This window comes from Schistocerca gregaria, chromosome 1 (assembly GCF_023897955.1).
Source record: "Schistocerca gregaria isolate iqSchGreg1 chromosome 1, iqSchGreg1.2, whole genome shotgun sequence".
Lineage (NCBI taxonomy): Eukaryota > Metazoa > Arthropoda > Insecta > Orthoptera > Acrididae > Schistocerca > Schistocerca gregaria.
The window spans coordinates 1,088,717,185-1,088,736,435 of record NC_064920.1 but is presented as its reverse complement, the minus strand read 5'-3'; the positions used below and the strand labels follow the sequence as shown (position 1 = coordinate 1,088,736,435).

The window sequence follows — 19,251 nt, the reverse complement described above, 5'->3', positions numbered from 1 at the left end:
GCAAAATTTCATTATCTACCGTGTTTTTCCACTAACTACAGATTTTTACGATGAAAGAATGTAATTTTTAAGGGCCATCGCGATACCTGGTGAAACAAGGAATGCTGTGAGTTTTGTAACAACGTAAGTGAAGAAATTTAACATTTATTTTGTACTAAGTATGTGATTTTTAATAAGATGCTGACCTTATTTTTCCTCAGTTTCTCACTTAATAAACCACTGTTTCAGAATTCTCTCACAGTTGCATCTGCATAACATGTTAGTGAGGTGAGAGTCTGTAAACTCCACTGAGTTTTGGCAAAGAAAGCAGACACTAACCTGGCAACAAGATAAATGCGTAGGTTTTACTCAAAATTCCCCACTTGTGACTCTTCTCTGAATGTTAAAAACTGTTAACAAACCAGGAAAAAATAAATCACTGCATTTCTGCAGAATTCTTTTTAGATACTAACCAAAGAAGAGGTGACAGATCGCTTTGAATAGTACCGCACGTGTGTGGCCGTGTAGGGGCCCCACTTAATATTTACTGAAACTGTGAGCATAGACTTCAGTTCAGAATGGCACTTCCCCTCCAGCGCTCGGCATTTCCCCTACAACACTCTGAGCGCCCCCCCCCCACCCCCCCACCCCCCACCGCTACCGCTTTCCCTACGCTTCCCTAGCCAACTGCACATCTAGCGACCAATCGCATTTTGCGCGCATCTAATATACTTTCACATCTGACTCCACGCAGAAATATTAGAACTGACACAGCATGTGTTTTAAGCACGAATAACGTTCTACACTGCAAAATCTCACACTGCTTGACTATTTCAATGGTTCTCAACCTGATTATTGCATTGCATCATACAACTGGGATGTAAATTGTAATCATTCCACTCATATTTGCAGGTGGTTTCACTCTAGAAAGTTATTTTGCTCCAAGTATTATGTGATTCACATAAGATTATAGAAAATAATTTTACACAAACCTATCTTTAGATAAAGCTGTTTCTTCCCCTTATCTGTGGAAATGTTATTGGTTTCGCTTCTTACAGCTAGGCCATGTCAAATGACCTACTTGTCGATGGGTGTTAAACATTAATCTCCCCCTCCTCCTCTTTACAGCTATGCAATAAATGAATCTGTTGTCTACCTGTCTGTCTGTTGTGTACGAACCTTTGCACTGGGAGACTAATCTGGATGGCTGGTCCTGGCAGAGGTTCGAGCCCTCCCTCTGACATGGGTGTGTGTGTTTGTCCTTGGGATAATTTAGGTTAAGTAGTGTGTAAGATTAGGGACTGATGACCTTAGCAGTTAAGTCCCATAAGATGTCACACACATTTGAACATTTTTGAACTAACCTGGAGGCAGATCAGTCATGGCATTGATTGGCATGTGCTTGCTGTAATTCGGAAAAACTGTTGCAGAAATATCATTATGCACCTGTTTTCTATATTTATTATTCGTAAATACTGTCGCAGAAATCTCATTAAACCTGACTTACTACCATGATGAGCTACCAACTCTGCCAGCCACCCCACGGTGTATGGCAGAACGTACCTGCTACCACTATTAGTCGTTTCCTTTCCTGTTCCAATCGGCCAGCCGTGGTGACCGAGCACTTCAGTCCAGAACCGCGTGACTACTACAGTCACAGGTTCGAATCTTGCCTCTGGTATGGATGTGTGTGATGTCCTTAGGTTAGTTAGGTTTAAGTAGTTCTAAGTTCTAGGGACTGATGACCTCAGATGTTAAGTCCCATAGTGCTCAGAACCATTTGAACCTGTTCCACTTGCAAATAAAATGAGGGAAAAAGAGCTATCTATTTGCCTTCATACCAGCCCTATCTTATCTTTGTGGTGCTTACGCAAAATGTATGTTGGTGACAGTAGAATCGTTCTGTGGTCACAATCAGATGCCGGTTCTCTAAATTTTCTCAGTAGTATTACATCTCCTTCACTCCAGCTATTCCCGTTTTAATTCCCAGAGTACCTCCGTAACACTTACGTGTTGTTCGAACCTACCAGTAACAAATCTAGCAGCCCACCTGTGTATTGCTTCGATGTTTTCCTTTAATCCAACCTGATACAGATCTCAAACACTAGAGCGGTACTCAAAACTAGTTCGCACTGGCGGCCTATGTGCGGTCTCCTTTAGAGATGGACCACACTTTCCCATAATTCTCACAATAAACTAAAGTTGACCATTTGCCTTCCCTGTCACAATCCCCACATGCTCGTTCCATTCCATATCGCTTTGTAGTGTTGCTCCTAGGTATTTTAACGAACTGACTGTGTCAAGCAGGTCACTACTAATGCTGTAACAGAACATTATGGGTCTGTTTTTCCTATTCAGCCGCATTAACGTACATTTTATACATTTTGAGCTAGCTGGCATTCATCACATCTACTAGAAAATTTGTCTAAGTCATCTTGTATCCTCCAACAGTCACACAACTTTGACATTTTCCCGCACACTGCAGCATCAGCAGCAAACAATCTTTGATTGCTGCCTACCCTGTATGACAGATAATTTGAGTATATAGAAAATAATAGAGGTCCTATCACACTTCGTTGGGCAACTCCTGTCTATGTGTTTGTCTCTGACCAACACTCGCCGTCGACGACAACACAATGGATCCTGTTAGTTAAGAAGTCTTCCACCTGCTCACATATCTGGGAACCTATTCCATATGCCTGTACCTTAGTTAATAGTCTGCAGTGTGACACATTTCAAATTCTACTTAACTGATATCGGATCCTGTCTGCATTACTTCTGTTGTAGATTTCAGTTTAGTTAAGACAAAATAATGTTAAGTCACATACATGGTTTAGACTATAATGTTCATATTTCATCTCTTCTGTTGTTGATGCCATAACTCAGAACACAGATCCTAACATTGCAAGTAAACTAAAATCCTTCTTCAGTATTCACTGCATAATAACTTTACTTCACCTCATCATCAATCATTACACTTTATATCAGCGTGTGCACTGCGCTAGTGCAGGCTACAAAACTGACATCTTCTCAATCTGATTTACATTTCATCGCGACAGGTAGCACAGCTTCTTCTTGTAAGTACTTGGCTGAAATTGGACTAATCACCCCTTCGTCACAGGCAAGCGGTGACACCAATGGAATTTACAGAATCTTGCTGTCTTCAAAAAGTGCAAATTGTTTGCAGATGTACGTCAAACACAGACGTTTGAAGCCATCGAAGCAGACAGGTCAGCAAGAGCGTTCGCACTTTCGTTTGCATGTGTAGGCGCACCCAGCCGCTGGAAGCCAGCCTGCCCGAGTATCTACTGAACTCAAACATGTGTCGTCCTTTGCAGGTGTGGTCCCAACACACGTATTAGAAGACACAGAGGGTGACTCAATGTATTTTTCGTGAAGGTCGCAAGGAGACTCCATTGTCAGCACTGATGCGCCAGGTCACTACCAAAAGTACTGTTGCTGGAGGCCATCAAAGCTAAAAAATACAAGCCTGATTTCTGGCTATGCCCATACTTTCCTGTATTTTTCAGTGATGACCATGAAATCACTCGCTGGATGACACCAAATTGGAGAAAAACAAGGTTGGTTGGCTGGTTGTTTTGGGGGAGGAGACCAGACAGTGAGGTCATCGGTCTCATCGGATTAGGAAAGGATGGTGAAAGACGTCGGCCGTGCTCTTTCAAAGGAACCGTCCTGGCATTTGACTGGAGGAAAAACAGGAAGTTGGCTTTCAGTTCAGTAGATTCTCGTGCTAGATGTATATTTAGCTAACAATTAGATGAAATCTTCAAAATAAATGTTATGCAAGCCATACTATTGGCTAGCTACAAATTATATGCCTCCATTGCACATGTGTGCCATCAAAACGGAGACAGGTCAGCAAGATAACTGACTGTTGTCGGGAAATGTTCATTCTTTGAAGGTGATAGTCCATCTGCATGCTGTAGATCACTGAGCAGAGGCAGTGCAGAAAGAGCAGTGGCTGTCACAACACACTGCACCTGAAATGGGTCCGTTGCCAAGTAGCTGGAAAAAGTGGTTGGATGCGAACCACGGCAATGGATGTCCTCAGACACTGATTATCCTCTACAGGTGTGGTCCGAGCCAAGTCACTACAAGCCCAGAAAGCGAAAGGAGTGCAGCCAGGGTCCAGCCGCTGAGGTATCAAGATCGAGGCCGAGAGAGCGTTCGCGTGGCATTCCACACTCTCATAGAGGGTCGCTACGTTCACAACCCTCGGCGGACGTAGTGTCAATGGTAAGTACTTTCCGTCATCCACTACTGGGATGGTCACATTATCTACACAGCCCAACAAGACAAATGAACCACGCAGAACGGGAGAAGGTAAAGAAATGGTATTCTACGAGTTGAGTGGGTATGTCGTGTTATTTCAGTAATTCTAATATCGAGGCAAATTTACAAAGTACTTGGCAGTATGAGATCACGTATCAGTATGACAGTACAAACCCTCTGGCCTGGATATGTGCACAGATTCGGTTGGGAAGGTTGTATAAATCAGTCGTATCCTCCACTGATGCAACCTGGCCCACAGTGTTGCAGCTGGTACTTGATACCCGGGGTATTGACAATGGGCCAGAGTTGACCTCCGAGCTCATTCCACATGTGTTCTATCGGAGACAGATCTGGAGATTGCGATGCCCCACCCGGTTCCTTTTATGGATCAGTTTTCGCGTACAAATGACCGTGGTTAGCGATCGGACTCGTAATTATAATGGGCGGACACTCGCATGGAGTAATACGTCTTTGCTGATTTCACTTATCGCTCTAAGCACTGGAAACGTAATCTCTTACCACACAATCTTTAATTTTGAATAATTGGAACCGATATAGTAATTCGACATGCAAACAAGCAGGACGCGAGCACACAATATACGTCTAACCACTTTGAAATAGCGACATACACCACATATGAACGGTATGGATCCTACACATGTGTTCGTTACCACAGCGAAAGACACTTTTATCAGTGCAGAAGGAACCTATTTTAAACTTGAGACACTTTTATGTAAAATGACACTGAAATCTTCAACTTCTGTAGTCCTGTCTTCCTCAGTTGCGTGCAATATTACGGTATACTGATAATTTTTACTTATGGACCGTCTGACAGCAACTGAATAAAACACAATTTTAATGCCATACACGTTTCCCCTTTATTTTCTGCAGGGCATCATCAGTGGTCTTGAATATGTATATATGTTTGCTATTTAATTTACATTTTTGTCACTGTACATATAGATTATAAACAGTTCTGGTGGTTGTTATTTCCTACTAAGTAGTAATGTTTTACAGTATACTTACCATTTGCGTGGACAATTTCTTACATATTACGCTCCTGTTGCATTTTTGGTATTGTTCTTCTTCTTATGAATGTCAATTTGAGGTGTTTTTCCCACATTCCACAGCACTATGAACTGAACGCTTGTTTCAATGCAATGTTTTGGTTTCTATTGCCGAATGTCAAATGTTTTTGCCAAAGACCGAATGTTATTGCCGAACTTTCGAGTGTAATTAATGAAGTATCTGTGATCTGTTTGTGTATGCATGTGTGTGTGTGTGTGTGTGTGTGTGTGTGTGTGTGTGTGTGTGTGTGTGTGTGTCTTTTGGTGTGGTATATATATAATTTTTTTGTGCGCTCTGCTTATGGGTGTGTGTGTGTGTGAGATACATTTTTTGTGGTGTGTACCCTATATATATATTGTGGGCTCTGATTATGTGTGTGTGTGTGTGTGTGTGTGTGTGTGTGTGTGTGTGTGCGTCCAGAAGGTGAAGGGGGAAGAGTTTTTTTGTTTCATCTTATCATTTCCTTTATTAAGTGTAGTAGGGAGCCTGTGCTGGTGTGTGTTTGTTCATTTATTACATGTTTGTTTTCTGCTATGGGTTTCTGGATGTGGAAGTTTATCTTGTGTCTGTATAAGATGTTTGTCATGATTGCTTATGTCGAATGAGATGCTGTGATGCTGTGTGTGGTACCAATATGTTCTGTATGTTTTCTATTAGGTTTCCTGTGTTTATCTCTGTTCTTTTGTTTTCTTATTTACAGTGCTTTGTAACTAGCTTCTGGTGGTGTTTGGCTATGTGGTATCTTGGGGCTTTCTTGAAGTTGGTAACAGCTCTCGTTGGCATTCCGTCTTTATGTACTTTCAGTTGACTGTGGAGTGTTGGTGCTTGTGGGTTTTTCCATGGTATGTAGTATTTCTGTTTGTCTGTGAGTACATTCGACTTAGAAAATATGTATACCTCCGTCCCTATCACAGAAACAATAGAAATCATAGAACAAAATCTCTCATCTGACAGCAACCTCAACACAGATGCAATAAAAGGAATAAAAGATATGGTCAGACTGACAACTGAACAAAACTACTTTCAGTTTGAGAAAGGATATTATCTACAATGTGATGAACTGCCCATGGGATCCCCAATATCAGGAACACCAACAAACATTTTCATCAGTCATCTAGAAAATCAGATATTTGAAAAGATAACCACTAATGAAAATTTAAAAATCATATATTGGTACAGATACGTGGATGACATTATTTGTCTGGTAGATGAGCCAAGTGAAAAAATAGGTGAACTCCGTTCGGAAATATAACATAGCTCATCAGAACATAAAAATCACACATGATAAAGAAAAAGAAAATCAAATAAATTTTCCTGGCATTCAAAAAAAAAATTGGCAAACATACATTTAACATCTTTAGAAAACCAACAGCCACAGACACAATAATACATTCCACATCCAACCACCCCCACAGCCAGAAACTTGCAGCAGTGAGACACATGTTACATAGATTAAACAGAATCCCTTTCAACAAGAGAAACTATGAACAAGAAATGAGTACAGTCATACAAATAGCTAGGAACAACAGGTATGACACACATATCGTACACAGGCTCAATCAAAAAATAAAAACACAAATACAAAACAAACACAACACTTACAGAATACAAGAGAACTCACAAGCTGAAAACTTACAAACACACTCAACAAACACACACAAAGACAACACTACACAGAAAAGAACCAGATGGTACACCATGACCTACACACATAAACTAACACACAGAGTTGCAAACACCCTAAAGAGACAGGGCTCCAAAATAGCATATAAGCCTGGGCAAACCCTCCAATCAAACCTAAGCCAGCCATCTACCAAGAGGGACAAATTCCAACAACGAGGAATATATAAATTTGAATGTCAAAGTTGCGATGCAGTATACATAAGCATGACATGCAGGAATTTTGAAACACGATACAAATAACTTATCAGATGTTGGAAGTCTGAAACAAACCATTCCACATTTGCACAACATTTAAGACACCATAAGCATTATCCTACAAACATGGAACAAGAAATGAAAATAATGAGAATAAGCAACCATGACAAACATCTTATACAAACACAAAAAAACTTCCACATCCAGAAAGCCATAGCAGAAAACAAGTATGTGATAAATGAACAAACACACATCAGCACAGGCTCCCTACTACACTTAATAAAGGAAATGAAAAGATAAAACAAACAAAACTCTTCCCCCTTCACCTTTGGGATGCACACACAAAGATAAAACAAAAAAACTCTTCCCCCTTCACCTTCTGGAGGCACACACACACACACACACAAACACACACACATAAGCAAAACGCACACACAAATGCATACACAAACAGATCACAGATCCTTCATTAATTACAATAGAAAGTTTGGCTATAACATTCGATCTTTGGCAAAAACATTTGTCAGTCGGCAATAGAAACCAAAACATTGCTTTGAAACAAGCTTTCAGTTCCTAGTGCTGTGTAATATGGAAAAACACCGCAAATTGACATTCATAAGAAGAATAACAATACCAAGAATGCAACAGGAGCGTAATATGTAAGAAATTGTCCACGCAACTTGTAAGTACAGTTCAAAAGATTACTACTTAATAGGAAATAGCAACCGCCGTAACTGCTTATAACCTATAGGTACAGTGACAAAAATGTAGGTTAAATAGGAAACATATGTACGTATTCCAGGCCACTGATGATGCGTTGCAGAAAATAAAGGGGAAACGCGTATGGCACTAAAATGGTGTTTTATTCAGTTGCTGTCAGACGGTCCATAAGTAAAAATTATCAATATACCGTAATATAATACTTAAATGTTGAGTGAAAAGCTGCTAAGCATTGAAGGTGCATAGCTACTGTAGTGGTGTTATTTTTGTAACTTATAAACATCTTTCTTTAACATTATCTGTACACAGAATTGACCAATGACTGGAAATGAGTTTTTACACTGATGTTTCCTCATAACTTTCAACGTGAAGAATTTTTGAAGTGATAGTACCTAAATGCAACGTAACAAATCACTTTTCTTCTCTTTTGTTGAAACATGAATTTAGTTTGTCACACGCCATGAATCAGTAATACATTATGTTCTGAACACCACAGTAATAATCTTTTTTGTAGTAATGAAAATGAGCACAATACCTTTCGTTGTCTTCTTATGCAACTGCTTTTATTACGCTTCTCAGTCTAATAAAATATCTGGTACTTTGTACACAATCTGATGCTTTGCTTAATATGGCAATATTAATTTTAAGCACTCAGTATAGGCTTACGTACAACCAGCTGATGTGGAAGTGTTGCTGATTAAATATCACAGTATGTGAAAAGAACACACTAAGCATCTACTGAAATAACAACACTGTGATGAAGCTTGTTGTTTTTAAACACTTAACTTGTATTACTTAACATGTACAAGAGGACGACGAGCCATGACGTTTACAATACGTCAGCCACTATCGAAAATAGAATACACTGAAGTTCACAATAGAAATAAGTACTTCAATTCTTTTTGTGCTGTAGAGCAACGCACTGCAGCCTCTGACGAGAGTTTGCTACCGGTGGATGGTTTACTAGCTTTTACACAGTGACCTGCTAGTCGTAAGATCTGGCCTGTACAGCAGGTAATTCTTGTAACGTAACGTCTACCGCCTTCGCAGCGAACACCGACTTCCCACTGACCTTCGTAATAACATGACCACTTCTGCTTGGTTAACAAACAGCTGCATACTTCTGTAGAATTTCGTGTAGCAATAATTTCCCATCCATCCGAGGCTGTTTAACAATGAGTGTGCTCATTTTAATCACCACACAGTTCGACACGTGGGCAACCCTTCCGACTCACAAAGAGAAATGTTCTGGAACTTTCTATCGCAACGTTTCTCCCGCCTTAACCTTCCGCGGGGAACTCCCTTTAGATTCTAACTGAAGCCTAAAATCATGACTCGTTACCGCTTTAATTACAAAGGTTCACAATACTTTTAAAACTAACCAGGAAAGTACTTGGGCTCAAACAAACACAAATACACCAAAATCGTTGTGAAATAATGTAAAGGTCTCTTATTGCACTAGTGACACTCCCACATCTGCAAAACTCTGCAGTCGTCCGTTAGAGGTCTCTGCGCATGCCATGCCGCATTGCACACTGTCCTGCCGGTATGCCAGTCGGGACCAGTAGGGAGGGTGCCGTGTGCCTCTGAAGTTGCGTTTTGTGACATTATTTGTGCATTGAAGCGTAAGATGGCTCGGCGATTGGTAATCAATCCTGCTAAGGTATTGCGACTGGTTGAGATGAAGTTACGAAGAACCCTTCTTCGTGAACATGGTATTGGTGTGGAAGACGAATCATTCGCATGTTTTCTGGTATCTATTATAGTGCAGAAATATGAGTATAAGTTAGAAACAGATACTGTTGTAACACTAACACATAGAACACATAGTGATGATGATAGGGATGATAATGACGAACAACTCATTGCAAACGATAGTGCTACGGCAAGTGCGGGAAGAGGCGATGGAAGCAGTGACAGTGAATACTAACCGTCTCCCAAGGAGAAGGTTAAAGTTGCAAGTATCATCACGGCGTTTGCTGACAACACACTGGAGAATATGTACGATGATTATTACTTAAGAGGTTTCGACACTTACGACAAGCTTCTGAAAAGATTCCGTAAACTGAAGTCTAAAAGCAATATTACAAACATACTGGATTAAGTGGCGAAGAAAAGAGAAGGAAATGCAGTTTTCAAAGGAAATCGTACACTGCTGTTCAAGACCATCAAGGAGCGTGTAATGGCGGAATTCGATGAAGTGCGAGAATGCGGTTCCGCCGTTTATTATTGGCATTTACAACATTGGGCATTGGACGTAGGCAGAAATCTCGGGTGTACAAACTTTGCAGATTCACTAGGATTTATTACTAATTTGAAAAATGGTGTGGTTCCTGTAGTCACGTCCTAGTTCATGAGCCACGGGCAACGTATGAGTGGCCAAGTAAGTGGTCCCGACAGTCGGGGTACCAGTTACTTTGGAATAAGGCTGGGCATCTCGGACATATTCTGAGTCGCGGTCACCTTTGTGCTCATACGGCAAAGACTACCAAATCCACCAGTTAGTCCCTCAACCGTTAGGGGTAAAACTCAATGGGACTCGGGGCAAGTAAGGCTAGCAACCTGCTTCCCTGATACTTTAAATATGATTCTGGCAACAATCTGAGAAAAATGCCTCGGACCTTTGGAGGTGACGGAGTCCCACCTCCAACTGACAAACCAGGGCCTCCTAAGATACGACTTGGCAAACAAATGGTAATGAGATGGGGAGCTATTAATATCAATGGGGGCTACCCTGGGAAGAAGGTAGAGCTGGCAGAGGCTGCAAGTAAGATGGGGCTGGACGTTTTAGCTCTTAGTGTCATTCGGGTAAGGGGTGAGAAAGAAGAGGAAGTGGGAGAATACAAGGTCTACCTGTCAGGAGTCAAAGCAGGAATAGCACAATGGGGTGTAGGGCTTTACATCAGGAAATAAATGGAACCCAGCGTAGTTACAGTAAGGTATGTAAACGAACGACTGATGTGGATAGATTTGACAGTGTCTAGCAATAAAATTAGGATTGTGTCATTATATTCGCATTGTGAAGGGACAGATCAAGATAAGATGGATAGTTTGTATGAGGCACCCAGTGATGTAGTTGTTAGAGTAAAGGACAAGGACAGTGTTCTGCTCATGGGTGACTTTAATGCCAGGATTGGAAATCGAACAGAAGGGTATGAAAAGGTTATGGGTAAATTTGGAGAGGATATGGAGGCCAACAGGAACGGGAAACAACTCTTGGATTTCTGTGCCAGTATGGGCTTAGTAATCACAAACTCCTTTTTTAAACATAAGAACATTCACCGGTATACTTGGGAAGGCAGGGGAACCAGATCTGTCATTGACTATATCATAAAAGATCAGGAATTCAGGAAGGCTGTGAGGGACACACGTGTATTCAGGGGATTCTTTGATGACACTGATCATTATTTAATCTGCAGTGAAATTGGGATTGTGAGGCCGAAAGTGCAGGAGGTCAGGTCCATATGTAGGAGGATAAGAGTGGAGAAACTTCAGGATAAGTAAATCAGGCACAAGTACATAACAGCGATCTCAGAAAGATACCAGCTAGTTGAGTGTAGTCAATTACAGTCATTGGAAAAGGAATGGACAAGGTACAGGCACACAGTACTAGAAGTGGCTAAAGAATGTCTTGGAACAGTAGTGTGTAAAAGTAGGATGAAGCAAACAGCTTGGTGGAATGACACAGTCAAGGCAGCCTGTAAATGGAAAAAGAAGGCGTATCAAAAATGGCTACATACTAGAACTCAGGCAGACAGAGAAAGTTATGTTGAAGAAAGAAACAAAGCCAAACAGATAATCGCAGCATCCAAGAAGAAATCTTGGGAAGACTTTGGAAACAGGTTGGAGACTATGGGTCAAGCTGCTGGCAAACCATTCTGGAGTGTAATTAACAGTCTTCGAAAGGGAGGTAAGAAGGAAATGACGAGTATTTTGGACAGGTCAGTAAAACTGCTGGGGAATCCTGTGGATGCCTTGGGCAGATGGAGGGAATATTTTGAAGAGTTGCTAAATGTAGGTGAAAATACGATCAGCTATTTTCAGATTTCGAGGTAGAATGGGATAGGAATGATGATGGAAATAGGATCACATTTGAGGAAGTGGAGAAAATGGCCAATAGATTGCAGTGCAATAAAGCAGCTGGGGTGGATGAAATTAAGTTGGAACTCATCAAATACAGTGGAACTTCAGGTCTTAAATGGCTACACAGGATAATTGAAATGGCCTGGGAGTCGGGACAGGTTCCATCAGACTGGACAAAAGCAGATACACACCAATGTTTAAACATGGAAACAGAAAAGATTGCAACAACTACAGAGGTATCTCTTTAATCAGCGTTGTGGATAAAATCTTCTCAGGTATTGTTGAAAGGAAAGTGCGAGTATTAGTTGAGGAACAATTCGATGAAAATCAGTGTGGGTTTAGGCCTCTTAGAGGTTGTCAGGACCAGATCTTTAGCTTACGGCAAATAATGGAGAAGTGTGGAACAGGGAACTGTATCTGTGCTTTATAGATGTAGAAAAGGCATATGAACGGGTTCCTAGGAGGAAGTTATTGTCTGTTCTACGAGATTATGGAATAGGAGGCAAACTTTTGCAAGCAATTAAAGGTCTTTACATGGATAGACAAGCAGCAGTTAGAGTTGATGGTAAATTGAGTTCATGGTTCAGAGTAGTTTCAGGGGTAAGACAAGGCTGCAACCTGTCTCCACTGTTGTTCATATTATTTATGGATCATATGTTGAAAACAAAAGACTTGGCAGTAATATAATCGGCGAAAACTGAAGAAAAATCTCTTGTGAGAAGACGTATAAAAATCAAGACCACAGTTTCACTTCCACTGCTACGAAAAATATAATAAAGAAGCGAAAAACATATCTTAAGCTATCCACCTCGCCCTTAGCTTCTAGCATCTACCCCACATCTAAGCTGAAGGATTTACTGAAAAGTTTAAGATGATGTGTATCACAACAGCTTTAGTTTAAACGGCTTTCGAGTACCGATACAATTAACTGTTGCTTCAGTGTCTCTGTACCTACAGCGACGACCATTCAACATACATTGATGAACAAAAACATTATGGTTAAGATGGTGGTTATGATATGTGAACACAAAATAAGCAGTCTTGCATATGCGGATGACTTAGTTGTGATGGCAGATTCGATTGAAGGTTTGCAAAGTAATATTTCAGAGCTAGATCAGAAATGTGAGGACTATGGTATGAAGATTAGCATCTCCAAAACGAAAGTAATGTCAGTGGGAAAGAAATATATACGGATTGAGTGCCAAATAGGAGGAACAAAGTTAGAACAGGTGGACAGTTTCAAGTAATTAGGATGCATATTTTCACAGGATGGCAACATAGTGAAAGAACTGGAAGCGAGGTGTAGCAAAGCTAATGCAGTGAGCGCTCAGCTACGATCTTCTCTCTTCTGCAAGAAGGAAGTCAGTACCAAGACTAAGTTATCTCTGCACCGTTCCATCTTTCGACCAACTTTGTTCTATGGGAGCGAAAGCTGGGTGGATTCAGGTTACCTTATCAACAAGGTTGAAGTTACGGATATGCAGGTACTAGTAGATGGTAACAATGGCAGGAGGGTGTCCACAGTGAGGAAATCAAAGAAAAACAGGGAATGAACTCTATAGATGTAGCAGTCAGGGCGAACAGGCTTAGATGGTGGGGTCATGCTACACACATGGGAGAAGCAAGGTTACCCAAGAAACTCATGGGTTCAGCAGTAGAGGGTAGGAGGAGTCGGGGCATACCAAGAAGAAGGTACCTGGATGCAGTTAAGAAAGATTTTGAAGTAATAAGTTTAACATCATGGAGGAATTTTTTAAGGGGGCTATGCTCCAGACTGAAGGCTGAAAGGCATAATCAGTCTTAAATGATGATGATGATGATGATGTTGAAAAAGGAGTTTAGGATAACATCACGCCGTATCACTATGCTCTAATCACGAAAAGATAAGGATGACGAAGAAGAGCTGACTGAAAGAGCTCAAACGTTTGTTGCTGACGTAAATGAGCATATCACGAGAGAAAACATCGATATTGTAACTCTTCAGGCTTTCCCGGTGATCTAATGACATCTTGGGTTGTCGGGTGTTCTGCCGGATATGAGCGTCGTACTTGCACGATATTTCGGTCACGTAGCTCGTAACCTTCATCAGGTGCGACCTGAGACTGCTCCTCGAGTGGATCTGGTCCAGTATTTATGCCTATGGCCTTCCCCCTCCACCAAAGGCTGCAGGCGCTTCCTCTGTGGTCCGCGCCCATTCCCTGCGAAATGGTGGAGCGTTTCTGCTCCGTTTTCCGTCCGCGGACGGAAAACGGAGCAGCAACGTTCCAGCAGGTCGCAGAGAATGGGCGCGTGGACCAGGTCTACTCGAGGAGCAGTCTCAGGTCGCACCTGATGAAGGTTACGAGCTACGTGACCGAAATATCGTGCAAGTAGGACGCTGATATCCGGCAGGACACCCGACAAACCAAGATGTCAACATCGACATTAGTTCTGTATGGAACTGTGATCAGAGTCAGTTCAACTATGAACTTTCTTGTGACAGAACACTATCCATGAAAAGAGAGAGAAACACTGTCGCGCTGTTGCAATCAGTTAACTGTGCAACACATAGTTACACGATCGATGTTACTAAATCAATGGACGGACGATTGGCAGACAAACTCTATATTTGCTCCAAGAATCCAGTGGAAAGTTTGGACCCTGCGTGTCAAGGGAAATAGAAACACGGTGCCCTCCAAATGTCGTCGTCGATGCAAGTGTGAGTGGGAAGACGACGAAACATCTGAAGACGTTTTTTCTGTCAGTTTTGAATCCACATTTGTCGAGAAAGTCATTAGTACTTTGTGACTCCTGGTCTGGAGATAAGGATGAACGAGTACTACTGGAAGCATCTGGCGGAAAACATGTAGATTTAGAAATCATTCCGCCTAAAACTACAAAATATGCACAACCTCTGGATGTGTGTTTCTTCAGGCAATATAAAATATATGCCAAGAGAATAACAGACTTCATTAAACTACGTTCCAGTAATATGCAGCCGAATTTGCACGATAGATTCTTGATCAAGAATATGCATTCTGTCATTTACAATCAGTTATCTGCGGAAATATACAGACAAATGCTTCGTTACGCGTGACAGAACGCTGGCTACGATATTGGTGAACCGGTGAACAACTTCAAAAGTGTCACTGACGTGGAGTTCAGCACTGATATTATAAAATGTGCAAATGCGCCATGCGATCAACTTGCATTTCTTAACTGTGCATTTTGCAGTCGTTCGTATTGCTCGGAGCATTTTATTGTCATTCCGCATTTACATTTATAGTTACGATTGCTGCATTGCGTATGGCGTTTACCATTACATCTACAGTTATATCTAGAACATGACTGCAGAGTTTTGCAGAAAAACGACACCCAGCACATTCAGAGGTACACAATGGTCCTGTAACCAAACGTTCATACAGATCTGTTTGTTCGAGCCCAAGTACTTTCCCGGTAAGATGTGCTTAACAATATATAGACATTAATACAAAAAACGTTATTTGCAGTTACACATTTAAAACAACACAGTTACAGATTATTAGTTGCGTACTTTGCAGGATGGTGGCAGCACCTTACAGCGGCGAGCTGCCTTACGTTACCCTGCAGCCATTAAATGGCATTTGCGCCCTCAGCGCTCTATCATCTCACTGCTTGCTTTTATACAGGTTTTTACAACTGCCCTGCTACTGACCGTATATTTTAAGTTACGACAGAGAATAACGAAATAACTTCTAAGAAACGAAACGGAGCAATTCCTACAGTGCGTGACGTATACTTGTGTCGTTACAAGGCCTGGAGATCGTGCTGGCCACAGGAGTACCATACACATCTACCACGTCCCTGTCGATGCCCTCTGGAACACCACCGGTTCTCTTCGCGCACGTCTTGCAGGGTTCTCCACTGCAAAGCTGTCCATTCAGGCTGTTTACAGATGATCACTTTCAAATGGCTGCACGTTGTGCTCCCTACTGGGCCTGGTAGCAGCAACAAACATGACCCATACATACAATACTGGCCATTAACATTGCTACACCACGAGGATGACGTGCTACAGGCGCGAAATTAACCGACAGGAAGAAGATGTTGTGATATGCAAATGATTAGCTTTCCAGAGACTTCACGCAAGGTTGGCGCCGGTGGCGACACCTACAACGTGATGACAAGTGGAAAGTTTCCAACCAATTTCTCATAAACCAACAGCAGTTGACCGGCGTTGCCTGGTGAAACGTTGTTGTGATGCCTCGTGTAAGGAGAAGAAATGGGTACCATCACGTTTCCGACTTTTATTAAGGTCGAATTGTAGCCTATCGCGATTGCGGTTTATCGCATCGCGTCATTGCTGCTCGCGTTGGTCGAGATCCAATGACTGTTAGAAGAACATGAAATCGGTGGGTTCAGGAGGGTAATACGGAACGCCGTGCTGCATCCCAACGGCCTCATATCACTAGCAGTCGAGATTACAGCCATCTTATCCGTATGGCTGTAACGGATAGTGCAGCCACGTCTCGATCCCTGAGTCAACAAATGGGGACGTTTGCAAGACAACATCTATCTGCACGTACAGTTCGTACGACGTTTGCAACAGCATGGACTATCAGCTCGGAGACCATGGCTGTGGTTACCCTTGATGCAGCGTCACAGACAGGAGCGCCTGCGATGGTGTACTCAACGACGAACCTGGGTGCACGAATGTCAAAACGTCATTTTTCGGATGAATCCAAGTTGTGTTTACAGCATCATGATGGTCGCATCCGTGTTTGGCGACGTCGCGGTGAACGCACATTGGAAGCGTGTATTCGTCATCGCCATATTGGCCTATCACCTGGCGTGATGGTATGGGCTGCCATTGGTTACACGTCTCGGTCACCTCTTGTTCGCATTGACGGCACTTTGAACAGTGGACGTTACATTTCAGATGTGCTACGACCCGTGGCTGTACCCTTCATTCGATCCCTGCGAAACCCTACATTTTAGCAGGATAATGCATGTTGCAGGTCCTGTACGGGCCTTTATGGATATAGAAAATGTTCGACTGCTGCCCTGGCCAGCACATTCTCCAGATCTCTCACCAACTGAAAACGTCTAGTCAATGGTGGCCAAGCAACTGGCTCGTCACAATACGCCAGTCACTACTCTTCATGAACTGTGGTATCGTGTTGAAGCTGCATGGGCAGCAGTACCTGTACACGCCATCCAAGCTCTGTTTCACTCAGTGCCCAGGCGTATCAAGGCAGTTATTGCAGCCAGAGTGAATGTGCATTGTTCTGTTGAAAAACGGCACCACAATACTGTAACATGAGAGGTAACACATGAAGACGCAGGGATGCCTGTCCCATTAATGTTCTACCATCATAGATTCCTCAGCCACTATTAGCCATGATCTGAAGTGATACCCGATGGCTTACCACACTATGGCGCCAGGATTAACACTGTTGTGTATCACCAAAACATTGGTAGAGAGGAACCTCTCTCCACATCGACACGATATTTACTAATGTTGGTCGTCTGAGCTAGTGCAGGACGGTAGTTCATCTGTAAACATAATGCAATGCTATACATCAGCAACCTATAGTTGCTGGACATGCCAATACTCCAAACACTGCCAGGTATTTTGTGGTGTTAATGGCAGTGTGTGGGTAGGATGGCAATCCCAGCTGCTGTGTTTGGTGCACAAGACAGTGGTGGAGTTGACGTTATTGACTGGAAGCACGGCGATATGTATGCCGGCCAACACATTTCCAAGTAGTCCAACTCTGGGCCACTATCATACCTGACTGCCCTACAAATATGGATGCTGCATGATTCGATTAGTTGGCCAAATAAAGACCCACAATGAGGCACATTTCACACTCTGTTAGGTGCTAATCACGGTGTCTCCACACAAGTAAGCAGCAGCCCCATGAACTTTACAGTGATCACTCACTAGCTGACTCTGGCCACGTCCCTTACATATGGTCCAATCACATTAATGTGACCACCGGTCATACTATGTTCGATATCAGTGCGTAATAACCTTTCACAGAAGCAGGTGTCACCGCTAACAGTGAATGGTATATAAAATGTGGCAGAGGTACACAGAAAACAATGCAGCCGTAGTGTGGCATTGGATCAGTTTAGCAGACATCTAAAGGACATGATCGTTGGCTTTTTGGGCCAACGATGGAAAAACTTCCGAAACGGTTACGTTTGCAAACTGATCACAGGCCACTGTAGTTAAGTATAATGTGCATGGCAAAATGGCACTGTCCAAAATCGGTGCAGAGGTCACTGTTGTGTACCACAGGCCATAGATGACAGAGGTGAACGACAGCTGTGGAGACGCATATGAGCGAATAGACATGCAAATGTTCAGTAACCGACTGCCCAGATGAACGAAGGGGCTGTCAACAGTGTCCCCTCAGCGACCATTCAGCAAACGTTGCTGAGTGTGGGTCTCTACATCAGGTGCTTGCTTCATGCATCCAAGCTGACTGCTGTTCATTGGTGATGAAGGCTGGAATTTGCAAGCCAATACCGTAGCTGGACGTCCACTGAGTGGCGACAGGTGGTCTTTTCAGATGAATCACGTTTTATGCTCCATTAGAGGGATGGCTGTTGGTGTGTATGACATGGGATATCTGGAAGCAAACCCTGCAACAATCATTGGAAGGGTCTAGACTGGAGGAGGGAGCGTTATAGTCTGACAGTGATCACGTCATTGTGTAAGGCACAATGGATCAACACAACAATGGGCGTATCCTTGGGTACTATGTCGACCACTACATTCAGGTTGTTTTCTCTTGGCCCGGCGGCATCTACCAGCAGGACAATGCAACGTGCTCGACGTGTGTGTTCGTGTTTCGAAGAGCACCTGGATATGTTAACTGTAATCCCCCGACCACAAAACTCGGCGGATTTGAACGAGGGATCCTCAACCGAGAAACTTAGTGCAACTGGCCAGGGCACTGGAGTCGCCTTGGTTGGACACCCCTGTGAGTACCTTCCAGAACCTCATTGGCTCTCTTGCTACAGCTCTTGCAGCGTTCTGCGCTGCAAAATGTGGTTATTCATGCTTTTGGCAGGTGGTCGCATTAGTGTTACTGGACAGAGTATACACTATTAGGCCTGGTAACAACACCAACAACACTAAAGCACTTTGGTCGCCATATCTCCAAGGTGGTACATTTCGTCGTCAAGCACTGTATGTACAGCTTCATGCTGGACTTACCTGTGTAAGGGGCCTCGGACGAAGAACGTGTGTTGCCACAT

General features: G+C 42.6%; 1 protein-coding gene across 1 annotated transcript in view; it reads left to right on the top strand.

Moving 5' to 3' along the window:
• The window catches only part of LOC126290095 (uncharacterized), an 84,257-nt gene that overhangs the window by 18,502 nt on the left and 46,504 nt on the right, over positions 1–19,251 (top strand). Inside the window, exon 4 of the mRNA XM_049984907.1 lies at positions 4,072–4,236. Within this exon, the coding sequence (XP_049840864.1) occupies positions 4,072–4,236 (165 nt within the window). The remainder of the gene's footprint in view (positions 1–4,071; positions 4,237–19,251) is intronic.